We start from the raw sequence: 27,706 nt of genomic DNA, 5'->3' as shown, positions 1-27,706 counted from the left end.
GATCAAAATACCACACCGGGCAAGCATACTCAAGTTTTGGACGGATAAAAGATATATAAAGATGGAGGTTATGGGCTTTTGGGCATGAAAATTTAGCAAATAGCTTAAGGAGAGACAGAGATGTCTCGTCTGTTTAACAATAGAGCAAATGTGGGTCTCCTATTTCAAACCGCTAGTCAGTGTGACCCCTAAGAGTTTTGTTTTTGTTGTAATTATTTTATTAGGTATTGGGGTTATATATGATGGCTTTGATTCAAGAAAACTAAAGGTCATAATATGACATTTATGGGAATTCCCTTTCATTTTTGACTGGGCTGCTAAAGTAATGCTAACAAGATATAGGAAGAAAAAAGCATTAAGTTTTAGATAAGAATTTTATTTCAAAAACGGCTAACACAAGCCCAGATTTTTTTAAACAAAAGCAAGACAAAACATCCAAAAAAAAACTTAAAAACGAAAATGCACAAAAAGTCGGCGAAAATACAATACTCAAGTTTTTCTTATTTTTAGCTATTTTTATTTTTCAATCAAAAACTTCGTTTACATCGATCGGCGCAAGTTTTCTTAAGAGTGATGACATTTTCGCGCTAAATTTAATTTGTTTTTATCAGTTAAGCACAAAAAATTTATAAGGTGATTGATTTAGCTATGCATATTCAACAAATTTTCGTTAATAATGTTTGAACTGTAATAGCTAGTAAAAGTAGTTTGAAGGTGTTCAATAACACCAGCAGCTTAGCACCACCTAAATCCAGGATTTTGCTTTTGTTTGACGATTTTGTAGTTTTGATACATCATCAAGGTCTCTAATATTCAGTATGTTTAGTTGGGATTATCATTCCGATATTCAATTACCATTTTTCTTCGCTCCCGTTTTTTATCTTTTCTTTCTTTTAGCTCCCCTCCCTCTTTTATTTTCTCTTCTTAGAAGTATAAAAGTAGTTAGTGTTGGTTTATTTCTTATGTTATAGGAGACATATTGAATATTACTTATTTGTCAGCCTTGTAAAAGATGAAATGTATAAATTGTATTATGTTAATTCAATAACACAGCTCAATTCAGTGAAAGATATTTGCAATAATTATAGTATATTTTACTTGGAACTTCCTTCATATTACACATACCGCTCATCTCACTATTTTATCCTTTTTTAAACTATGGCCAAAAGACTATAAACCTCTATCCTCAACTATTCCAGAAAAAGAATAATATGAATTTTACCTTTATACTTCATGACAGGAGATTGAAATTTGAAAAATAAAGACGATCCTGTGAAAAATAATGTGTAAAGTTCGTCGATATTTACTGGTACCTTCATATATAATTTTTCTTCATATTTAAGATGTTCAACTGGACAGGCTGAAAAGCAAAATTGTATAAATGTTGGTATTCTATAAAGAGGGCAGAAGGGGGAAAAAGCATCATTTCCAGAGGTCCCAGAATGGGTTAGTGGCATGATTTGGAAATAAGAAATTTGGAAATCAGGAATGTGAGCTGGAAATAAAAAGAGGTACAAGAATCAATTCGGCACATGACACTGGTATAACGATTAGTCAGTAGAGGATTGTAGAAAAATATTGCAGTCAGCAGAATTTAGTGTTGAGTTTCTCGATGTCTTTTCTGATTTTTATTTTATTTTAGCAACGCGACTTTTGAGCAAGTTAGCGACGTCAAGTTTTCTTTGACAGGATACTTCTGTTTGTCAGTACAAACGTTTATTATTGACAACAGCTTTTACGGATATCCATACACGTTATTGATTGCCTTCCAATAGTGCAGCTATTTAGCGGTCTTTAGACCTTAGTTTAAGTAATTCTTCTTAACTTTAAAAGATGCTTGATTTATCTCAACTGGTCGTGATAAATATTTTTCATACAAGCAGTTCTTTGACTAAAATGACTCTAATAGTTCTCATTGTAAACAATGGGGTCTATTGTAACTTTTTAAATGGGTTAGACATGGGACAATCCAGATTGAGCGCGCTGGTGTTTAATCCTTCGATAAAATACTGTGAAGCTTGATTTGAATCATTGCAGTCTAAGCATGGAGAGCGGTCATTTTTAAGCAGCAATTCATTCAAGCACTGAAGAAATGTAACGACTAGCCTCCTACTTGTTTTGGTTGGAGTCACTGCTTGACGCCCTGTCTGTGTCTCCATCAGAAACGTGAAGCGGTCAAAAGTGTCAACGACAATAAAATTATACGAATAAAACTCAATAACAAGAATAATGTTGTAGGTTAGCGTTGCTGTCGAGCTTACAGCTCGAATTGGAGTACGAGAAGCTGAAATAATCCGAGAAAAACACAGTGTCAAAAAATCAAAAGCCAAAGGTGCATTATGTATAGATGAAAAATCACAACTAGCATACTTGGGAGGGGCGATTTGCGCTTAGGTTGATGTCCATCGAGAGAATTTTTTGAGAAGAGGGAAATTTCGGGAGGGGGGGGGGGTTCGAAATTTCCAGGAGATATTTTACATTGAGGGTTGTGGCGGAATTTTTATACGTAAATCTTTTTATTTGTCTGAATTTCTCTTCGCCAATTCAATTTTGGATGCATAGACATTAAGGGTAAATTTGCTGAGGGAAATTTTCAGAGTTTGGATTTCCATGAAAAATGTCCAAGGAGGGGGAATTTCCGGAGTGATCGTAAAAACGATTAGAATTTAAAATATTTTTCAAATAAAAGTATTCAAAGGAGAATGTTTAAATCTAAATCGTCCGGAAGAAAATTTATGGAGGGGGTGATTTTCAGTTCGGATAGAATTATCTCTATTTTACGTGGGAGGGACTTTCAACGGACGAGTTTCCAACAAGGGAAGGGAATTTTTCATTGAGGGTGAGCCAGATTGTACCCGGATTTGACCCAGATTAATTGGAAAACAAAGAGATGTTAAATATATGATACAAGTTTTTTTTTCCAATTGAAAGCAAGGAGTAGCATCAAAACTAAAATCAAACAGAAATATTCCGTATATGAAGGGGTTGCCCTCCTCCTCAATACCTTGCTTTTTACACTAAAGTTTGAATGTTTGTCCCGATTTTTACAAGAACAACTCTTGAAACACAAGGGTTGTTTAATTAGAATAGGAAGCTTTTTTAAAAGTGTTAAAAACTTTAGCCTGAAGAGAAAGGTATTGAGGAGGGGGGAGGGACCTTTTCATATACGAAACGGCATCAAAACTATTGTTCCGAGTTTGATAGCAATAAAACTATTTGAAGGCCAAAGTGATAGGCCAATAGTTTAAAAAAACTATTTATAGAACCAATTTTCTTTTAAGCAAGCTAAGGGCCCACCACTAGAATGACGTGCACTCCTTAGAACCATTGTATGATCTCGGATACGTCGCAAGAATGCAAAACTGTCTTGAAGAAGGACTGTCTTGGGTGAACAGGATATCAAAGTCTGACAGCTTTTGATGAATGTACTGTGGCTTATCGGCTAAACATTAAAGTGAAGAAAGAAATTTCTTCAGCTTGTCTCGGAGGATAGGCCACCTGAAGCTATGAGATACATGGTCTCCATTACCATTTGCATATTTTGACAGTTTCTGTCATAGTGAATCACAAGGATTAGGATGATCACCAGTATATCCCTAACAGCGTCAGGATCTATAATAGTTGGACTTACGATTGTTTTTGGTTTGGTTTTCATCAAAGTCCATTTTACTCCTATGGACGTCTTCATTTGGGCGAGATTTGAGCGAATTCTTTTTGTTGTGGGCAAGAACTGATCGACGATTTTTAGTTCTGGAATTTTTCCTAACATCGATCGCCTGCAACAAACAATTATTCAATGAAAAAAATATTCACGTAAAAAAAAAAAAATATTCTTTTCACATAAACATAGCAGTGCTAGCGGTAAATTTATCGAATGCCCGATTAGTCTGTTTGCTTAAGAAAAAATATTCAATTCGATTACTTAAACTCTTTAAAACTACCTGCTTAACCCATAGTTCACACTGATGTGTTTTCACACAAAAAAGGGCCGTTTCTGCATTATCTCTTAAATTTTATCCATTTTTCGTAGGTTTATGCGTCTTTACGGTCCACCGGCTATGTTCAAGTATTTCTATTGAGCCATTGAAAAACAGATATGTGATTTTCAATTGAAAACTCTTAATAACATTTGCCTCTCAATCACTTGGACTATCTGTCTTGGCCTTTTCTACAATTAACCATGTCTTGATGCCTACCGCAAAATACTTGATTTTCAATTCAAAATCATCGGCCTCGAACTCCAGATATTACAAACAACTGAGAAACTAATAATATTTATCAGAAGTTGCCCATTAATACGAGCGTACATGACAAAAAACATGAGGGCTATTCAAAAAAATATTGAATTTCCAGGGCCTAGGAAAACATTTCCAAGAAAAAAACATTAAAGATGAAATTATATTATTAAATAGGCTAAGCTACCCTAGACTAATACAGGCTAGGTCTTTGAATGTTTTTCTTGGTTTTTAGAACTTGATTTAACCAACTCCTATCCCTATGTTTTTAAAATATCACACACAAGTTTTAACGTTTCGGTGTAAACGCAAAAATTAGTTCGGTGCAAACATTTTTGAGATTTTCCTACATATCTAATTTAATGGATAAAAGATAAAAATTATGTTATTTATTTGGCTTGTGTTGAATTGTGTTAGAAAAACCTTAGAACAATAAGTATAAAAAGAATATTCTTTAGATCAACTTACAGTTTAAGTTGGATAACCTGTCGATAAAAGCTAAGAAGAATGACTAGAATGAGTTAGAATCCGTTTTGTTAGAAATTAGATTTTTCTAAAAACTCTGCTAACAATTACAATTGTGTTAGAAAAGGCTTGTTTTGTTAAATACAAAACAATATAATTTGTAAAACCTGCAAAAAATTCAAGACAATTTACTATACCAACAGATAACTTTATTTTTCATAAAAATTTAGAACAAAAAATATAAACGAGTTAGAACGCGTTGCTTTAGAAATAATGTTGCATTATTAATTATGTCAAAATTATGATAACAAATGTAATTACATTGGAAAAGGCTAGAACAGGAAATACAGAATAATACAATTGTGCATAACTTGTAAACAATCTTAAGACAAGGTATCTATACTAGGTCTGATAAATTTGTCTTAATTTTTAGAACACGAAATACATTAAGTTAGAAAACAGTTTATTAGAAATTATGTCCAGTTTTGTCAAAATAAAAGTTTAAAAAAATTAATATAAAAAGCATAATTGTGTACGATGTAGAAATAACTTTATGACCAATTCACTATGCTCCGATAAAAGATTAGAAAAAAGAAAACAAAGTTAACACACTGTTCTACGAAAGAATGTCCGATATTTTTCGGATCCCGGAGGAAATGTCGGAATGTCTTGGTCAACAGGTGAACAAGAACTTTTTCGTTTAATTTACTAATAATTTATAAATTATACTTTAATATTTTAATAGTGAAAACCGATTTCTATATAAAAAAAAAAATCAATGGGATTATTTATTTGAATTTGCAGGAAAGAATCATGTAAAACTCATTTAAAAAGAATTATGAAATGATCATTATATATATTTGGGCAAAGGTTTTGACGGAATAACAAACAGTTTAATCATGATCCCGTAGACTAAAATGATCCTTGGCTTACAATTAGGTATTTTGTAATCATAAAAAGATCATCGTTATTATTTATTTTTTATGTAGGAAAAGCATAAATCCAAAAATAACAATTTGTCTATTAAGAAGTTCTGGACATCAAAATTATGATTGTAACAATAATAATAATAAAAAGAAAAGTCTAGCAAAGCACTTGCGATGATTCAATGAAGTATACATTCGTATATGCAAAACAATAACCAAAAAAATTTCATTGCCAAATTTTCTTACCGTAATACTCTTTTTTCTAGCAAGTAATGATTCTTCAAATTCTTCCAAAGAGTTTCTTCTCTTTCTCTCCACAAGAGACTTCTTTTGTGGTAGCGGACCCTCTTCTTTCTATAAATATAAAAATAGATTATATTGTTTGTAGTAAATAATATATATAATTATAATATTATACTAGTAATAATACTATTAAGCAAGAAACCGTAAAGTATTAGCCAAGCAATTTTAGCAATTAAAAAAAAAACTAAGCAGTCGATAACTAAGCAGTCGATATTGATATTGTGTACATCAGGTGTGTTCCCCCTCCCCACGCTTCCGGAATTGCAGTCTGACTTTTAAAAAAGTAATCAAAATGAATATAAACAAATTTTGATGTGTTTGTAAGTTTTTTGTACCCCCTCCCATTACCCAAGAACAGAAATCCTGGGTACGTCCTTGGTCATCTATTTTAAATACTTGTATTTGGATATTAATATTAAGTCGTCTTGTATCTATGATTCCTTTTGTTCAGGTAGTCGGTCAGCCGAAATGTTTCAGTATAACTATTTTTTATTGTGTTGAACAGTTTCAATCACGATTTTTCGTTCTAAGATAGTGGTAGGGGTGACTTTAAATTACGAGAATGTTGCTAACAGTTTTCAGAAAAATACAGCTTAACTATTGTTAGGGAAGTATATATATAAAATTTGATATATAAACCTCCTTGGTTGACAAAATCTTCCACAGCCCCCAGGGTAAGCGATGTAAGTTATGCAAGCTGCTCATCTTTAACACATAAGGTTCTTATGTATGGGCTGGTCTTCAAAACTTCGGAGGAGGCACACTCGATTAAAATTTGAAATTCCTTGTCCCCTTCTTAAGACTCAAAAATTATCAGGAGGCAACAAGCCACCCCCTCCCCTCCCCCTCCCAAGACCATTTCTCCCAAAAACATCCGATCAAAATTTTGATATAGCTACTTTGTTCACAATAGTCCAAAACTAAAATAAATACAGTTCCAGGTTTGATATTTCCCCCCAGCACTCTGGGAGAGCCCAGCACTCTGGGAAGAAAAATAAATATTGATAATAACATAACAAAATTATAAAAAAAAAAACTTAACTATCGACTCACGGAGATAGGGATGGGATTTACTTAACAATTTATAAATAAATCAATAATACAATCAATCCCCGCTACTGTAGGCTGAAAGGACCATCTTTTTCAATATCTCTTATATATGTATAGCGATGGTGATTCACTTAGTAATTCAAATAACTTATATTTATTCGTAATCTGAGGAAGTTGATATCTTAAACTTAGTCTTGATCTCTCAATTTTAACAAACGGGAAAAGAAACTTAATCCTAGCTCTTGATAAATAGCTATTTTTATTTTCAACCAAAAGTTTCATACTATTGAAAAAATGATCTTTATGTTGGATTTTCAAAAACCATATGCCCAGATTAAGGTGAAAAATTTGTTGTAAATCAAGAATATCAAGAAATAGAAAAGATGTTTTAATTTCAGATAATTCTTCTGTCTTCCTAGGGTGTGCTAAAAAATGGTCCAGGATTCTTATTGATTTATTGTGAAAAATTTGGAATCCTCGTAAATGTGAAGAGAAAGTCAACATACAAACGCTCGGGCAATACTGGAAATACAATTCAATTAACGAAAAATATAAAGTTCTCATGATTTGGTATGTAAACAAAAACTTTAATTTATGCAAACAACCGAGATTCCTGGACACTGTTGCTTTAAGTTTACTAATATGCACCTTAAACGACAGAGTTAAATCAATATACATACATAAATATCTAAATAAATCCACTCTTTTTATGAAGGAAGCTCCAATATTAATAATTTGAAATGACACACGCTTCACTGACCTTGAACTTCTCCCAAAAACCATAAATTCCGACTTCTCTAAATCAGGTATTAATCGGTTAGCATGAAACAAAGAATTTACATTCAAAGCAACAGTCTCCAGGAACAATCGTAGGTCCTCCTCGTTGCCCGCCTTCAAACTAATTGCTGTATCATCCGCAAACAATATTGGTAACTCATCACCTGAAGGCATGCAATTTGGAAGATCATTTATATATATCAAAAAAAGTATCGGCCCCAATACAGATCCCTGCGGTACCCCTATATTTTCTAACGAAAAAATATGAGATGATTCTTTACAAACTTGGACTTTAAAACTTCTTTCATATAAATACGGTCTCATGAAATCCAGAGCTATTCCACGGATTCCTATATTTTCCAACTTATCAGAAAGAATTGCATGATCTATTGCATGAAAAGCTTTTTTTATGTCAAAAAATATAGTTGCCGCCAAATAACTATCATCTATAGCCTCTGATAAGAAATGATGTAAAGCAGCTACTGCTTACTCTGTTGATCTACCACTAAAAAAAAAAACTGATTAGGAGAAAAAAACTTATTCTTTACCAGAAATGAAATAAATCTACTTTTTATTATCTTTTCAAAAACTTTTGAAATAGGTGATAAAATAGTAATAGGCCTATAATTGTTTGGGTTATCTTTATCACCTTTTTTAAACAAAGGTAAAATTTTAGCTAGACAAACTGGGAAAAATCCATTTTTTATACAAGAATTAGAAATATATAAAAGCGGCTGAAAAAGTACACCAGCTAATTCTTTAAACAGAGAAGTCGATATGCCATCACACCCTGTCGAAAATCCATTTTTCAAAATAGTAACGGCTTTTTGGTACTCCGAGAACCGGATAGGGTACATAAATATAGTCTTATCTACTTTATTTGGTAAATATTTTCTATGATTATGTGTTTCAGCAGAAATTTGATCCACTAGACCATGTCCAACTTTTCTAAAATGGTCAGCAAATGCTTCCGCCATCCCTCTTTCATCAGTTATCTTAACTCCTTCATGACTTGTAATGGGTAGAATATTTCTTGTTTTAACATTATTTGTTTTTTAATTTATTATTTTCCATGATTCCGAAGGTAAATCACATTTAAAAAATTTATTTTGATATTATTTATCGCCTGCTTCTCTGAGAGCAAGAGTAAACTGATTTTTATATTTTTTAAAATTTTCAATATTAATTTCATTTCGGTACTGCCTCTTCACCTTATACACTCTATTTTTTCCCTTCACCTAATAAAATCTATTGGAAATTGAAAATTTGAATTCATTTTTAAAGTGCCAATTTTAAATGACTAACCAGCCCCCCCTCCTCCCCCGTCGACGCCTATCAAGTCCTCAACACCCAACCAATGAAAATTTTAAAATAGCCATTTTATTCAGCACAGTTGAAAAGTACAAAGTCCAGCAACTATATTTTTTGGGCTATCCACAACAACCCCCCCCCCCCTGCACAGACATATAGCTCTAAAGGCAAGGGCTGGAAGTTAAGGTGGGACGGTGCCCCTCCAGTGTTTGACCTTCAGTGTCCAAAACGAAGAAGGTGATTCATGTTAATCTTTTAGAGAATATTGAGTGGAGTGATCAACTAAATAAAAAAACATTTTGCAATATGAGTTATCAAAAAGGCGTAATTCAGGATTGTCTGAGTGTATTAATTTAGAACTTTCAGGAAACGGTAAGAGGGATGATTAATTAACCAACAAGGTAACATTTACACGATTGTACTACTACTACTACTACTGCAGTTACTACTACCACTACAACTACTACCTCTGTAGCGAGTACTGCCAGGGTTGCGGGTATTGAATTCAAAATTTTTAAAAAACTTTTCATTATCACCAAAATTAGGAGATTGAAATAGGGCAATGTTTTTTCAAATTATACTACCTTTTTCGTCAAAGACTTGGGACACTGACGTAACAACACGTGCTCAGATTTGAGACAGCGCTTGTGCACGTATGTAGCGCAGTTTCGGCACTTGACAGCTGGTTTCCAGAAATTTCTAAAAATAGAATACAAAGATTTCATAATGGGTTTTGTTTTTTTCTTTTTCAGTTTGTCTTTCATAGGCAGCGTAACAGCGCTGCCTAAGTAAAGAACAATGTTGGCACGATTTTTTTTTTTTTTTTTTTTTTTTTTTTTTTTTTTTTTAAGACTAAGGCACTTCGTATCGAAGGAGTTGTTGTAGAAACTTCGAAAAGGGCTCATTCAATAGGAAATTGGAAGAGCTTGTTCCCTTTTTAACAGCCGAAAGTAATTGGAAGGCAACTAACACGCCTTCTAGGTCCACCATTTCCCTAAACACACCCAATCAAAATTTTGAGATAACCATTTTTTCAACATAGTTGAAAATTCGGGAAATTAGGTCTTTGAGGATGACAACCCCCACATCCCTCAGGGTAAGAGCGTTAAGTTATACCCTGGGAGCATATAAGAATTTTATATCAAGCGTCGTTGTAGAAATTTCAAAGAGGGCTCATTCAATTGGAAATTAAAAGGGCTAGTGCCATTATTAATAAACGAAAATGATTGAAGGGCAGCTAACCCCCTCTCACGCGCATCATTTCCCAAAATACATCGAATCAAAATTTTGAGATAACCATTAAGTTCAATGTAGTTTAAAGGTCTGGAAATTAGGTCTTTGAGGATGACAAGCCCCAAAGAACGGGTTGTAAGTTATGTCCTGGGGGCATGAAGGTTTTTTTTTATAAAAAGTGTTGTCGTAGAAGCTTCAAAAAGGGCTCATTCGATTGGAAGTTTAACGGGCTTGTGCCATTCTTATTAGTCAAATGTGATTGGAGGGAAACTAACCGCCCTTTCAAGCCAAAATTTTCCCCGAACACAATCAATCAAAATTTTGTCAAAAGCGACTGGATGACAAACCTCCCCCCACAGCCCTCAGGACAAGTGTCAGAAGTTATGCCCTTGGGGCATATGAGATTCCTATAGAAAGTTTTGTCATAGAAACTTCAAGAAGGGCTCATTCGATTGAAAATTGAGAGGGCTAGTGCCCTTTTTATTAGTCGAAAGTGATCAGACGGCAAAAGCCCCCCCCCCGCCCATTATTTCCCCACACACTTCCAATCAAAATTTGAGATAGCCATTTTGTTCAACGTATTTGAAAAGTGTGGAAATTATGTTGTTGAGGATAGAAAATCCCTCCCGTCCTCAGGGCAAGGGTTGTAAGTTATAGCCTAGGGGCATATAAGGTTTTTATAGAAAGCGTGGTCATATAAACTTCGGAGCGGACTCATTGGATTGGTAATCACACGCTCTTGTGCTCTTTTTAAGAGTCAAAGTAGACTACATATCATATAACAAGGCTTTTGGGGTTGAAACAAACCCCTGAGATTAGGGGCAAGGGTTGTAAGTTATGCCAAGAGGGTATTTATGGTTTTTATTAAAGGCATAGTTGTTTAACTTTAGAAGAGGAATAGTATTTTTTATTTTCACTTAAAAAGACTATGTCAATATAAAACTAACAGAAATTAATTAAAAAAAAAAAAAAAAAATCCACAAAATAAGTTTTAAAAAAATATATGGAAAAAGAACTCCATTAAACCAAAAATGAACAAAAATAGAAAAATATAATCTACCAAGCATACACCTACCACAAATTAGTATCAATAAATAAATTAAACCTAAAAAAAAAACAAATTAAAATAAATAACACGAGTCAGACTCAAAACCAGCAGAAATTAATATGAGGAGGGTTCTAAACCCCTATGCTTTCTAAAAACCAGAAAATAATTGGTACTTTACTGAAAAAAATTCTTTTGTATGTTTTCATTTTTATAACTAGTAGTACTTTCAGATAATCTTTTTCTCTGTCTTTATAATTGTCATTATTCTATCTTCATAACATATTCTTGGAATCACGCTGTTATAGCTAAAGGGGCGGATATACCACTAAGTATACATTTATCTAGCTGTTCACCCAAGAGATGTGCTTTTGAACTTCCTTTTAAAGGAATCTAAAAGGCATATTTCCAGGGAGATAATTTTTAATAAAGGAATTATGCCTTACAAAGCTGTTCTTCAGGTACTCAGTGCAGTATGTCGCCACTAATGAATAATCTGATTGTTCTGTTTTCTCCATGATTTCAGTATTGATACTGCAAGTCGCCCATAAGATTTTGTATCCTCTGGAATAGAGGATACAAAAAGAGGATACCGCATCCTCGAATACTCCCAAGACTTCTAATATCCCCCTGTCTGAGTGGAAACACGTTTTTCAAATGAATTCACCCCGCCAAATCAAACTTTAGAGTATAAATACGAATCCGAACTTGATGAATTTGAATCTGTTTACCCAGAGTCTCACTGTTGTTGCAATGCCAGCCATAATAACGGCAGTCTCCAAACTGAAACGGAAAGCTTAGTTTGGCATAGATAATATTAGCACAACGCATGTTATCCATGGAACCTCTTTGCTTATATCACAACTAGGATTGCTCTTGTAGATATTTTTTTTACTTTACATTACCATCGTCATTTTGCAATGGTGATCTCACTCCTATCCCCAAGAAAGGTAAATCTAACGTTCAGTGTTCGACTTTTAGGCCTATAACAATCTCAACTACATACTGTAAACTCTTTGAACTGCTTTTCGTTGATAGGTTAAAGGAAAAATATAGCGTTCCACCATACCAGTTTGGTTTTCAGAATAAAATAGGGTGTGTCGATGCCCTTCGTGTTGCAGCTTAGTGATGTTAGGTGTACAACATTTGACTCATTGGTACACGGCGCCACGCTCCTTAATACGGCAAAAAGAAACGTTTACCCCTCTGTTATTCGCACCCTGAGAAACCTATATTCGCGGCTGAAAGTATGCATTAAAACTACAAGTCTATTTAATTTATCATGTCCCAATTACTCTAATGAAGCACGTGCTCCACGAAAGAGGCTTTTTTGTACCATCAGCCTACCAAATAATCTGGATGATTTTGTTTTTGTTTATAAAGGATCACACCAAGTTCCTATAACATCACCTACTCTTTTTAAAAATGGTGCCTTAGACGCTCAATAAAAACGCATTGAGGCAGCAACAAAAATAACACCTGTCTGTTATGCAGATGATGTAATATTAATACATCCTATCTAAAGAAACTTCAGCATAATTGAAAGTGAATAGACTAAATTGGGTTCAGAATTTAACTATGAAAAATCCGAGGTTCTTCTCTTTAATTGGGCTAATTTAGATCTCACCCTTTCAGTCCATCTAGGACGTTCTTTATGAAAGCCAGGTCAAAAACGTGTTGATGTTGGTCTAACAATTGTTCAATCTTAAAAGCAAACCCGTTAGCTGCTGATGTCACAACTTCAAAAAAAATTTTATTAGTCTGGTAATTAAGTTCTCCGAAAAAAAAAAACCATTTTCAAATGAAAAATCCACGCTGAATTGTTTAATTCAAAACCACTATCACATTTTCTATACACAGGGCCATCTCGGAAGATCTTCTCACAAACCGATAAACATAAATTCCATTCAGTATATTTCAAATTTACAAAATATTTACTTCATTTACACCCCTCCCCTTCGACCCAAAATTCAGCATTAATCCAAAAGTATAAAATAGCCGACTCAGCAACAGCTCTATCGAAACATATTATGAAACATAACTGCAAAATCAGTTTTCTGATTTTGGCAACGCTATTTGGTAATATACCTAATGCGTAGCTCGTGTGGCAATGCAAATCACTTTGAAAAAATATGAAGTACCAATCAGCTTACTTAAACGATTGAAACCTCAGAAGCCTTTTCATGCACATGGAGCAGAACTTTGAACGGAACAGACCTATATATTTGCTCTTGAATGTATGTCCTCGTAAATCTATACTTTCTGTTCTTTCTACCTAGAAATACAAATGTGAATTATTTCCAAGTATATTTAGCATCAGCCCTCTTTATCAAAATTCTAGAAATACCTGAAACCTAGTAAAGAGCTAAACAAGCATAATAGTGACACACCTGTAATAACTTATACTTTCTCATGAAGTAGTCTCTTAAGGGAGGTTGAGAAGAAAGACAAGTCCCTTTTTAAATCGATTTTTTTTATTTACCTTAAACACCCATTTAATGCGCAGAATTCTCTCATAGAATTCAGCATCCTTGGTTGCCGGAGTGTTAAAGCTAGACCGCAATAGATTAGCAAATCAAGAAAGTTAACAATGTCATTTCCTTGTGTTTTTTTTTTTTTAATTCTTAGCAGAAAGCACTCATATGAAAATTATTGAAGTCAATTATTTAGATTTGGATGCGGATAATTTGCTACATTTTAAAATGATAGCTTTCTTATTCTGTTTGACTTTTTTCTTTGCAAAGAATTCAGAATTAACATTCCCAGAGTTACTACCTCCACCAGAATAAACCTCAGTGTTATACACTGGCGGATCCAGGAATTCTTTTTTTTTTGGGGGGGGGGGGTGCAAAATATGGTTAAACGAAAACCAGGCGGGAGGTGCAATGTTCATTAACGCAAACGTGCGTTTCTTAAGCAAACTACACCACTTTAGACTATGTTATGGGGGGCACCCCCCTCGCCCCTCCCCTGGATCCGCCACTGTTGTTGTATCAGAACATAAGTAATCCTGATTCGTCAGTCAATAATCTAACTGCAAAATGTCAATAAAAAGGTTTAAAAGATAAAACTGGTCAAACTAAAACAAATAAAATAAATATATGGTAAAAAAAGAATTAAAAGGGGCACTAAAAAAGAAAAGGGAACCAAAACAAGCAAATAAATGCAAAAACCTGGGCAGCACCAATATCCGATAAAAAAAGGAGAAACTAGAGGGATATTTTGTTCATTTTTTCTGCAATGAAGGGGACAAAGGTTTTTCCCTTTCTGGAGCTAAAGCAGCGAATTGGGGACAAAATAGGAATGGGTTCAGAAACAGCTCGTGACAACCGTAATCTGGATTAAGAGTAACGTTTGCGGAAAATGCTTTCCGTGTGAGGGTTTGTTATTGCATTTTTTGCAAAACGGAGGTAAAACGTAACCCTCCTGCGCTCAAGTGTTTCCAACCTAGCTTTTCTTAGAAGCAGAGTGTATGACGCCTTGGTTTCTTTGAAAATTATTACCAAGGCTCTTTTTTTGATCGATTCAATTTTTTTCTGATTCTTCGAGGGAGTTATCAGTGTGCCAAAGTTGACAAGCATAGTGCCAAAGTTGACAAGCATACTCGAGATGCAGGCGGAAAACCCTTAAGGAATGGAAAGGGGGAGGGGGTAAATCTATTTAGGAGCTTAAGAAGAGACATAGACGCATTAGCTCTATGGAGAATATATCTAATATGGATATCAAAATCGTATACGGAAATTGTATAGGATCAAGAATCCTACCGTGGTAGAAAATGGAAGGTGACATGGTGGGAGGAACTTGTGCCGAATCCTAGCCTATTAATTTATGGGGTACCACTTCCATGTTGAAGATGCGGTAATGAGGTGCGTTAGGATATGGCATCATTCCCTGTCTAATAATCCACGACAATGGATGTGTAGGAATTGTCGGGCTATCCACCCGGCAAAGCTTCTTTTACCTTGTTATGATTGACAATAATTAAAAGCCTCGGACCAAACAGCCCTTTTGTAGATGACATGTAGCACATTCATCGACCATCCAAACGGACCTGTTTACGGTAGCCCACTGCAATGTGCGTGGTCTCAGATCTAAGGTTAGCCAGTTCCTACATTTAGTGAACTCAGTCAAACGATTTGTCATGTGCATCACTGAGACCAATTTCAACCACTACATTCAGGGATAAACACTCCTCAGGCGAGATCGTGAACGTAGTGACGGTGCTAAATACGGAGGAGATATTGCTGTTTATCAACAGAGCCATATACCATATTCATCCCAAAATATTCCAGTTTCAGCAGGCAAAGAATCTCTGCGGGTTGGGTGACCTTCCCAAATAAGTCCGTGATTATTGATACCCTGTATAACAAAAAAGTTTGGAAGAATAGGAAGATAAGTCTGCAAACCAAGATTAGAATATTGGAAGCTACATTCATGACAGTGGTCAAATATGGCTCTGAAGCATGGGCACTCAGAAAAGCGGATGAAGATTTGCTAGATGTTTTCCAGAGAAAATGGTTAAGGATTGTTCTGGGTACCTGGCTGACTGACCGTATTTCAAATAATAGGCTATACGAAAAATATGGTTCAATACCGCTCTCTAGGGCTATAATGAAAGAAAGGCTGAGGTGTCTAGGGCACGTTGTGTGAATGAAGGATGACAGATTGCCAAAGATTGTTCTTTTCGGCCAACCGTCTAGGGCTAAACAGAAAGCATGTCATCCTCGTCTGGGGTGGGAGGACTTCATAAAGAAAGATTTAAAGGAAATGGGAACTTCGTGGATGGGTGTAAAAAGGGAGGCTTTAAACAGATTGGGATGGAAGAGAAGCGTGCGTAGCTGTGTTGGCCTCAGGCGGCTTGGTGCTGCAGTGAGTTGTTAGTAGTAGTAATAATAGTAGTGTATAACCCTCCAACCTACCAGGTTACCATCTGCCTTGAAGCCTCCCACTAATACATTAGGGGCACGTACACTAAGCCTGCCATGATCCTCCATGGAGACTTCAACACCCATCATAGCGTGTGGCTTTACAGCAAAAATACTGAGAAGGAGGGGTCAGACTTGTATGATCTATCTCTTTCCCTAACGGCATTGAACAACTTGTCAATTTCCACACGTATCACGGCCCAAACGGATCTTTACCTCTTCCTTAAGGATTAACCTGATTCCTATAAGGTAGATACTCAAGCTTTCACAAGCGACGTCGTTGCCGTCACTGCACATGGAAACCTTCGTATTCCACCTCCAATAAAGCATGAGCGAACAATCTGACAATACAATAGAAGAAATAGGGACGGTTCGAAAACACTCTTAGTTCTCAGCAGTGAAGAGCCTTCCTCCTTGAAGGCCCAGAGATAGCTGAGGAGAAGCACCAGCAGGCCATAGTTAACTCTGTCGAAAAACATATCCCTTCAAAGCGGATCCAGGTGTCCAGTAAGGACAAACCTTGGTTCAACACCCCGTGTAAGAAGGCTATCCGAGCAAAGCAAAAGGCACACAAGCGATGGCTACTTTCAAAGAGCGAGAAGGACAGAATTAAATTCATCAACACGCACAAGGATGCAGTTCATGCAATTCGGCAGTCTCGATTTCAGAATAAAAAGAAATTCGCCCCCAACCTTCAGCAAAGAGTTGCTAGAGAATTGTCAAGGAGGCTTTGCCGTCGTCCAAAGGGACTTCCATTCCTTTTCTGAAGATTAACGAGACTATGGCACAAGATCCACAGGCAAAGACATAAGCACTGGCAAAGGCTTTTGCCGAGTCTGGACGACAACGGTAGAGAAGTGCCAAATTTCTCTGACTGAACCAATACTGCCCTGGATCGTCTGAATTCTTTGTATCCTTCGAATTTTGCGGCATCTTGATGTGACTAAAACCACGGGTTGTGATAACTTACCAAATGTTGTCCTCAAATCCTGCATTGATGAACTAACTGGATCTTTGTCATTGTTTTTCCAGATATTATTTTGCTCCGGAACCTTCCCACAATCATGGAAATCCGTCCATATTATACCTACCCTAAAGCTAGATGGTGATCCAACAAGCTTGGACTCATATGGACCTATGAGCCTCCTCTCCTCCGTTGGCAAAATCTACGAGAACGTCTTCCACAAAACATTCCGAAGTTCCTAGAATCAAACAGCGTTCTAGGCAATTACCAATATAGATTCCGCCAGAAACACTCAACATTAGACTACCAAGTGACCGAGCATCAGGAGTAGACCGAACTTCTGGCAATGATGTACGACTTCAGGCTATCGTCATTCGACACTACCAAAGCTTTCGATAGAGTGTGGCACTGTGGCCTGCTAAAAAAAAAACTCCATGCATACGGTGTTCGAGGATGTCTGTTAAAAGTAATTGAGAGCTTTCTTTGTAAACGTTTACTGCGGGTTGTCCTATACGGGTTTATTTCCCGCGAATATTAAGTAAAAACCAAGGTTCCCCAGGGCACTGTCTTGGGACCTACACATAAGCGACAAAATTATAATGAGAATTAACACTAAAACCAATGAAGCCAGATGGGCTTGTTTTAGTTGTCAGAGGCGGTTTAAATTTGGAAGTCGGGGTGGGGGGGTTACGTTTTTTTTTTTTTTTTTTTTTTTTTTTTTAAATTTGAATGAAATTCGGGAACCGTAAAAAAAAATTCAAAATCACCATGGCTCAGCCGTTGCTATAAATCAAAACGACAAGAGCCCTCTTTAACGCATGGAATGCTATTCTGCATCGCTCTCCGTTTAAGGAATTTATTTCCGCATGGCTTTGCAAGTGCACTCTACGTTTAGGTAGGGTGCAAACAGAATAACGCAAATTTAACGAAATCTAATTGTCAAGTTACTTATTCCAATTGCTGCTCAGATTAAGGCAAGACTTGAATTACATGCAGACTTATGCTTTTTTGGATATATTTCACAGAAATTTGTGAATAGGTTTTGGTTTATATCAAATTGGTGAGGTTTTATGTCCAAACCTTAGATTATTTTTCCTGTGGTTGCCTCTTTTATCAAGGTCCTCTTTTATCAACATAAAAAAACGAATAGATTAGATACAACTTACCTTTCTCTTTCAGAACTTAGTTTAACCACGGAGAAAAAGAGTTATAATTATAAAAAAAAAGACCATAGCTCAAAAAAAAATTTTCACAGGCTAATATATATTTTGTATTAAGGACCAATTAGCACCGTGTTCTTTTTTTTTTTTACAGGCTGTAAAGTTTGACAACTAAATCAAACTGTAAGTCTTACTCTCATTTCTGCGGCTGAAAAAAAATATTTAAAAAAAATGAAAATTTTCTGTTTATGCATTAGCGGAAATGTAATATCGGTACTTTTTATAGTAATACTTTTTAGACAATTATTTAAAACACTTATCTAAAATAAATAACAATCACTTTTAGACGGTAAAATTTCTAATAAGACTTTAAAAAATTCGCTTTTAATCAAAATTAACAACACAATTTCACTTGACAATGTTGCGTATACGCTTTTGCTTGACTAGACTCACCTTTCTTTTTCAGGCCTTACTTTAATCATAAAGTTATGTTGTAAATAATGATTTGCAACTGTACCAAATAACGTGTACCCAAAAATTTGTATGCTAAAATTAACCAAATATATGGTATGTCTTCAGGTTGTATCCATAGGAAAAAGCTACATTAAGTTCTAGAAGCTAATACAAATAGTTCGGAGCTGTTTAACAATTATGATGCATAAACCTGCAGCTAAAAACAGATGAAATTTGGCGGATCAAGCAAAATTGTTGTTTTTCCGCGAAAGCAGAGCAGGATGAACCAAGGGTAAGCAAGCAAGGTAAAAGAAGAGTTGAATTAGGGGCAAAACTTTATCTGACTTTAGCAAGAAAGAATTATTTTAGCACTATTTCATCATGTGTATCACTGTAGCACGTACTTCAATTTTTAGCAGTTCCGTGACCAGGGTTGCCACCGTCAGTAGGATTTTACTAGATCTAGCAAAAAAAAATTAGTAAATTTAGAGGATCTAGTAAATTTCCCGAAATCTAGTAAAAACTAGTAAAAAGTCATGATTTATAGTAAACAAAACTTTTTTTTTCATGAAGTCAGGGAAAAAAAAATATTGTAAAAACATGACAATTTACAATTTTTGCTTGTTTGTTTTACAATTTACAATTTTGCTTGTCTGTCTCAGAGACAGACAAGCAGTCACCTATTTTCATAAACAGACACTTAGCTTCCGGCGTCTAAAGGTCGACAAAATCAGCTTTCTGTGTATCAAATCTTACCAACTAAAAATGAAGCTATACTAACAGTTGGATTTGTGATGATTGGGAATCTATTGGAATCAAAACAAAAGCCAACCACCCAAGGTGATTAGGTGAATCTCCTCAGTTTAAAAATTTTTATTGAGGAAATATATATATATATATATATATATATATATATATATATATATATATATATATATATATATATATATATATATATATATATATATATATATATATATATAAAGGGGCGTCGTTTGGGGGTGGCAAGGGGGCAGTTGCACCCCAATAATGTGGAGAAAAATTACTATACATCCCATGACCTTTGACTATCCAGATATGGACCCCTCTTGCCCCCCCCCCCTAAAATTGCTGGAGATTCGAAAAGAGAAAAAAAAAGAGAAAAGGAAAGAGAAATGGAAAAGAGAAAAAAAAAGAAAAAAGGAAAAAAGATTGTGAAAATCGTATTGATTATCCTCCTATAGTAAAAAATCGATGCTTGACGGTGGTAATTTAAAAAAAAAAATTTTTTTTTAGCATTTAGTAAAAAGATGGAATCTAGTAAATTTTTCCTCTCCGATTTAGTAAATTCTTCCAGGTCAGGGTGGCAACCCTGTCCGTGACACAATTTTTTCCTTTTGCTCAATGTCGAAACGATGAGGATTTTTTAAAAAAGCAGAGGAATAAAAAAAAAAGTGTGAACCGCATTTGTCCGTATTTGTTTCAAAAGATTTGTGCGAAAAATGATTTCACCAGGACCACTTTTTTTTCATGTTCGTTTCGAAAGATTGGCGCTAAGTTTGAAATAACCGACACAAAAAAATGTATCTAAAACTAATCCAACTACCCTCAGCGAGCCATGCGCGTGTCGCGGCGCAAGCCGTGACACGCGCAATTTTTAATTTTACATTAGTACCAAAAATTGTTGTGAAGCACACAAATTTAGGCAATTTTAGCACTTTAGGAACTGACCATGATGGCAGTCTTGGTTTTCAAAAGCTCAGGCGTATTTTCTCTCTCTCTCTACCCGATCAAAGGTGCCAAGTAAACACCCCAGTTTCATTATCAAAAATGAAACTATAAAGAGAGTTGACGAACTTCGTCTACTGGGGAATCATTTCTCCAATAATCTCTCTTGGAATAACCACTTTGATAGGGCGAGAACCTCCTTCGTGAGAAAGCTAGGAGTTATTCTCCGCTGCAAAAACCTTCTTCCGCCCAGCTCGATTATCCCATTCTACAAGTCCTGCATCAGACCCACAGCTGAATATGGATGCCCACTCTCCGAAAACGTTGTTGGCACCACTCCAAAAGATCAAGAATAGGGAAAATAAGACGGACTGTACTTCTACACATGACTCGCTCCAGCCTCTAAATGAAAGGTTTGATGTGGCGTCGATGGCTGTTTTCTACGCCAACATGAATTTGCCTCCTTCAGACGAGATTTCTTAAATGCCCCCCCCCTTTGTCCAGGCATTAAGGATGACACGAAGGCACACAGCTCAGTCCAATTATCTAAAAGAAGACACGCCAAGAACCGAGTACTTGAGGAAGAGCTTCATCCGGCGTTGCACTTCTATCTGGAACGATCTTCCTGGGGATATTATTCCTGCAAATCCATCTGTTAATTCCTTCAAAAGAAGGTTCAACGGACATTTAAAACCTTGAGGTTTCGGAACGAGGTAAATAAATAGCGACACGTAAGATACCTTTATTTATGTACTGGCGCCGTGAACATAGGAGTAACAAAGAAATAAAAAAGAAACCGGGGGGGAGGATTTAAGGAACCACATCGGCATTATCATGAACTTAGAGGGGTTTACTGTCATGTTAAAGTCCAAGGCATCATTTCTAATTTCATAGAGGATGTTCTTAGGGTAGCTTATTAAATTTCTGACGAAAGTTTCAACAACCGTTTAGTTATCAACAAATTTCCATCTGTCAGGAAATTCCTTAGCGAGGCTGTTAATCATAACTGAAAAGAAGAGGAGACACAGGAAAGTACCTTGGGGAGTTCCATTGTGGACAGGGATAGGACTAGAGTAATGATTTTGGTATTTGACTACCTGCGATCTATTTGATATGAAGGTGGCAACCAATTTACCCAGGAAAGAGTCAATATTGAACTCACTGACAAGTTTATCAATTAATATATTGTGGTTAACAAGGTCCCCCTCCCCAAGATTAAATTTTTGTACGACTCGTAAAAACGCATGTTATTAAATTTTGTTGCGTTTTAGTTTTTTTGGGAAAAACTCCCTCGGAAAAAAATATCCTGGATACACCCTTACTGTTTACTTATAAAGAAATTAACCTTATCAATTATTTTCACTCCATACAAAGGTTTCAACTTCAAAGTTGGAAAAGTACTTACTTGGTGAAACGGAGCTCTTTCTTCTACAGCTGATTCTTCAGCTTCTGCTTGAAACGATTCTTCAGAGACAGCTTCTGCAGGAATTAGTTCTTCTTCAGCGACAGATTCTTCTCGAATCGGTTCTTGTTAAAAAAAAAAATTGCAAATTTTTTTTTACGTAATGTTTTTTACCTTAAACTAGGTATTCTTTTTCCTAGACCACACTGCCTTTCTACGATGAACATTAAACGTTCAAATGGGGATAAGTCCATTTATTTAGACAGTGAAAACAGGTACAAAAGTTTGAAACTGAATCTCAAGACTTTTGTACCAGTTTTCACTGTCGAAATAAATGGACTTATCCCCATTAGAACGTCAATTTGTTCGTAAATTGTTCGTAAATGAAAAACTAGCCATTTAGGAGCCTAGAGGGGGGGGGAAGCTTCGTTCATTTATCTTTGAATTAAGTTCTTTTATTTCATGGAATGGTGTACAGAACTAAGCTTTTAATATTATAATGACAAAATACAAATTGCTTAAAATTGGTTTTGTGTTCAGTAAAGAACAAATGACGCTCCTTCTTTTAAGAGGGTTTGCGTGGCGGTAGCTCTTCTCTGATTACTGTTAATTTATGTTTGTTTTAAGTTAAACTTGACTCTTCAATTTACTTCTTTCATAGCAATTTATGTTGGTTTGAAGTATTACTTGATAAATGACTTCATTTTAGGTTTTATTGTTGCCTAAAATTGGATTTTTTTTTATACATTAAATTAAAAAAAAACATATTTTTTAACTGAAATTAATAAGCAGCATAAAAAACTTAAAACGAAAAGAAATTATTCTGTATGTGAAAGGGTGCTACCCCTTTCCAACCGTGGTTTAGGACAGCGTCATGATTTTCCTTTTTCCTCCTTTGAAAAATAATCTGGCTTATTTCCTTTTTCGCCTAATCTAACATGGTATATTTATATACCATGTTTATTACAATGAAAGCTTTAAAACTTTACATAAACTATTTTTCTCGTTTTCATTTAAAGTTCGTTATAATGTGTTAAAAAGGGACGGGGCCCATGTCTTCACAAGGCTGGCCGAACAACCTTAAAATTTGGAATAAAACGACAAAACTCAATTTAGATATTCTTCAGTCCTCTGACAATACTTTTTTTTAATATTTTATCAATACAATTTTGATTTATATATATAAATATATATATATACATATATATAACAGATATATATAACAGATGTTATATTATATATATAACAGATGTTATATTATATATATAACAGATATATATAATAGTATAAACAGAGATATATATATATATATATATATATATATATATATAATATATATATATATATATATATATATATATATATATATATATATATATATATATATATATATATATATATATATATATATATATATATATATATATATATATATATATATATATATATATATATATATATATATATCAGGGTTCGGATAGGTCGGTTCGTTTCAAATTATAGGCTCTGTCCTATTTTTATAGGATTTCGCAGGCCAAAATATAGGCCTAAAATAGGGTTCGGAAGTCTTCGGGATCAGATCTGTGGTAGATGGCGTGGGATGCCTGGTCATATAAATTTGTCATTTCCCAAGTTTTGCATTTATCTTTTTATTTTTTTATTTTTTTTTATTTCAAATACAAACTGTACAAATAGTAAAAATAGTGAAAAAACAGATACACATACTGTGCCAACGATTGACTGATACAGGTAAAATTTTTGGAATCACTCTTGCAGCTTCTTGGGCATCAATTTCGATATGAGGTCAGTTTTTGACTGCTCCATTCTTACAGATTCCACCATCTGCTCTCTTTCACTTGTTCTGGACTTCACAGCTCCTTCGAGCAAAGAAACAGCTAGGGCAATGTCTATTGAACTCTTGGACTCGGCAGCCTTCTTCATTCTGTTGGTCGCTTCCTGAAGTAGAGTATCTGCCACTGTTCTCTTTTCTTGCTCTGATGCTCTAAATTTTTTCCGTTTGCTTTCCAGGTCTTCTATTTCATTCTTTTTTTCGTGGACCTCCTGCAAGTTCCACTTGCTGTCCTCTTCGAAAGCTGCTTTCTCCCTCTCGGATAGCTCTTCTTTTTTCTTTTTATCCAGATATTGTTGATAACGAGACCGTGCAGAACGTCCAAAATTCAACAGCTAATTTGTAATAACAAACCGTTCTGGTTTTCCTCCATAAAGCCTCAGCGTGTCATATACCATGAGTCTCGTATCCAGAACGCGTTCAGACATCAAGGCCTGGTCTTCACCGAGAATCCTACCAGAACGCGAGAACCCACGCTCAACATCTGCGCTGCCATGCGCCAACGTCAGCACCGCTTTGATAAGCTTGGCAAGTTCCGGGTACTTGCTGTCCCCACGCTCATTCACCAGTCCAAAATAATGGCTCCAAAAATTATCGATCCGAGTAATGTCCTCACGGGGTCCAGTTTCCGTTCGCAAAAGCAGCCACTCAGCCTGGGCGACGTCTGAGCTTACTCCAATCGCAATCTCACGTGCCACAACCGCTATGTCTACAATGCTTCTTGAATCCTTCATGTTGATCGGACTCAAACAGCGTAAAGGCTCTAGAAAACCATTCTTTTCCAGAGGACATTTGTTCAAAATATGGCGAATACCCGCAATAAAATTTTTTCGCACATTGACATAGAAAATGGCATTGTTCAGTGTTGCTTTCTTACCGAAAGCTTGTTCCACATTTCCTGAAACTATGGGCTTTTCTGAAAATTTTTCAGCAAGGTTCAACATTTCTGGTGAGAAATTTTCAGTCTCGGTCACGAAATCTGGAGTAAAGACCCGTCCGCAAAGCGTCACAACTAGTCTTTTGATCTCTGAGTGCAGAACATGAATGAGAGGCTTTTATTTCTGGAACAGTTGGGTGAAATTCATGAACAGTTCTGCTGAGGCTAGAACAAACTCGAGGTGAGCCTTCATTCTCGCATTTTTTATATAAGCCACAATCTTCAGAAATTTGGGAATGGACAGAAGATTCTTCAGTTTTTTCTCTCTCGGCACGAAGTTCAGGAAGTACTCTAAGATTGCCGGCCACTGCCGCATGTCGTCAGCCAGCGGCTTGGGACATGCTTCATGAAAGCATTCTCTGGCACTACCACTTTCTTTTGGCACTTTCGATAGTCTTCACAACGTGCAGGGCAGCCGTCAAAAAATGAATGCACAAGCATAACGAAGTCGGAACTTTCTTCTCCGAACACCTGAAGACCTTTCAAGAAAGCGTTATGAATTATATGGATGTTCCAAGTACCTATATTCAACATTCCCTTTCCCGTCACTTTCTTTTTTTCGGCATTGAACTTGTTTCAAACGCTTTTGTTGACGTTTGGTCCGTCACTTCCAAGCGTGATCAGCTTTTCAAGTGGCAGCTGAATTTGCTCAATGGCTGACATAATCTTCCTATATAGGTCATCACTTGTCGCGTGGCCCACAAAACTTGTGCATAAATGTCTGCTCTGGATTTCGTTTCCGTATGAGGACCAATATCAAACACGTATCTGTAACTCTTTCATACCAGCGTTGTTGGTTGTCTCGTCATATTCTAGTACAAAATATGACTAAATGTCCTTCACAAGCATTTGCTTACAGTAAGGATGCAGCGCATCGGTGTTCAGATACGTGAATTTCTCCGCACATAGGGACATTCCGTCGGGGATCTTACCGGGGAACATCGCATGGAAGGTTGCGACAATATGGTCTGAAGAGTTAGCAGACATAGAACTCTGTACCGTCTGAAGTGCCCATATTAACTCAGCTTTATAAGCGACATCACGCTCACAAAACATGCTTGTACCAACTAATGGTTTATCCTTGGTTGTTTCATCAACTCGAGATTGTCTGGTCAGGTGAAGCTGTAGTGGATGTAGTTGAGCAGTAACTGCGGCTTCGTGTTCTGCAGATCGCACATGTTGGTTTAGCTGAGCAACCCCAGCTGTGCAACCAAGATTTTTCAAGCAGGGTTTGCAAAAGAACGAGTACTGGTCATTCCCAGTCTTACACCATTCGCTAATCTTTCTATCACTGCAATCCGTCTTAGCAAGCCATGAACTATTGAACTTGGTAGGCCCCATACCTAATTACTAAGCATCACCTGCAAAATAGTATCCCGCGATTAAAAGGCCATGAAAAGAAAAAATGTGGATGTGTCCGAAACTGGGCCGTATTCGCATGAGCCTTTTATAGCGTTCAGCCAGGAAACAAATAAGTCGCAAGAACTCACAGTCTCATAAAGCACAGACTGCTAGCCTATATATTGATCTTCGCTTATTTCAGACAGACCTAAAATGACAAAAAACAAAACATAGTCTACTAAGTCAACACAACAGCATAGCCCAGGCAGAAGCAGCTTACTAATCCCAACACAAAGCATTAGTTAAGTTCAAACAGCTCAACAGTTGTAATTAATTATCGATGACAGCAAGACAGCAGACAGCAAGACCGAAAGACAGCAGAGTCTACAAGCAGAGTCAAAAGCAAAGAAAAGCACATCTTGGCTTACTTAACAAGCAGTGAAAATTGTAAATCATGAGCAATGTTCTTGGTGATCTTCAGCCAAAAATAAAGGAATAATAGGATTTTAGCCAAAACACAGGCATTTTATAGGAGTGCATTAAAATATAGGAATTTATAGGCGAGTCCGAACCCTGATATATATATATATATATATATATATATATATATATATATATATATATATATATATATATATATATATATATATACCTTTCATTTTTTTATCATGTACCATTGTTGTACATTTTTGTAATTTTTATTCGAAAAACCCCTTTTCAACATCTTCGAAAGTCAATATAGCAACAAAATCCCCAGTAGATTTTGAAACGTATATGTTACATGCCCTCCACTATATGTTAACACTCCCTCAATGATTTTGAAAATACATTTTCTGCTATTTTCTTCGAAAGACTATTTGTGGCAATTTTTGAAGAGTCAATGAGAGAAAAAGAAATTTTTTGGATGCTAAATTTTGAAAAATGCATGTTACCTACCTTCCCCTACACTTTTGTCAATTAATGCCCCTGTTCATAACAATAGTCTGTAATATTGACTGAACACCTCCAGGAATCAACTATCAGTCAATGTTACAGTAGCAGGTGACAGGACATTTGAAAAGCTCTCGCAGAAATTTATTTTTAAATACTTCTCATTGTGATTTTTCTTCTTTGGATTGAACATATATAACCAATTCCAAATAAAAGCAATGATCATATTTTCAATTGGTGCCATTTTTCAAGTAGCCTATAGGCTACAATAAATTTCTCAAGTTATTATCATTAAGTTGAAAAATGTTTAAGTTCCTAATTAGCCTAAGTTACAATCAGCTAAGTGTAAGAAAAATTTGTTTAAGTTAAATTAAACTAGTATATCTTTAAACAAAAATATTTATAAAATAGGAAGAAGCTGTTATGGACTCCGTGATCGAGAAATAAGAAAATATATAAGGAATAAAAATGTGTAAAGGAATAAAAAGAGTTGTGGTCCCTTAAGTATAAAAAAAAAAAAAAAAAAAAAAAACACCCATTTGTTCAGGATTCGATGATTATGGTGAAGCTAATAATGCAAATCAGCAAAGTTTGACGCCACTTAATGGACAGATTATGTCTTTGTGGAATACTACAGACAGTTATAGAAAAAAAGAAGAATTTTTATTATATTCTTATTATAAATAAAATAAA

The 27,706-nt window shown here is 35.5% G+C and overlaps 1 protein-coding gene across 1 annotated transcript in view; it reads right to left on the bottom strand.

The window, feature by feature from the left end:
* Positions 1 to 1,190: 1,190 nt before the first annotated feature.
* The window catches only part of LOC148948398 (uncharacterized), a 67,105-nt gene continuing 40,589 nt past the window's right edge, over positions 1,191 to 27,706 (bottom strand). The window contains exons 2-7 of the mRNA XM_089094491.1: positions 21,960 to 22,081; positions 13,499 to 13,620; positions 9,652 to 9,766; positions 5,873 to 5,980; positions 3,632 to 3,776; positions 1,191 to 1,360 (exon numbers count right to left, since the gene is read on the bottom strand). Of these exons, the coding sequence (XP_088950617.1) occupies positions 1,191 to 1,360; positions 3,632 to 3,776; positions 5,873 to 5,980; positions 9,652 to 9,766; positions 13,499 to 13,620; positions 21,960 to 22,081 (782 nt within the window). The remainder of the gene's footprint in view (positions 1,361 to 3,631; positions 3,777 to 5,872; positions 5,981 to 9,651; positions 9,767 to 13,498; positions 13,621 to 21,959; positions 22,082 to 27,706) is intronic.

The sequence above is a fragment of the Artemia sp. Qi Xiang Cuo genome, chromosome 9 (genome assembly GCF_049724085.1).
Source record: "Artemia sp. Qi Xiang Cuo chromosome 9, ASM4972408v1, whole genome shotgun sequence".
Taxonomy (NCBI): domain Eukaryota; kingdom Metazoa; phylum Arthropoda; class Branchiopoda; order Anostraca; family Artemiidae; genus Artemia; species Artemia sp. Qi Xiang Cuo.
Note: the sequence above shows the minus strand (reverse complement) of the source record. Positions and strands in the feature narration are given on the sequence as shown.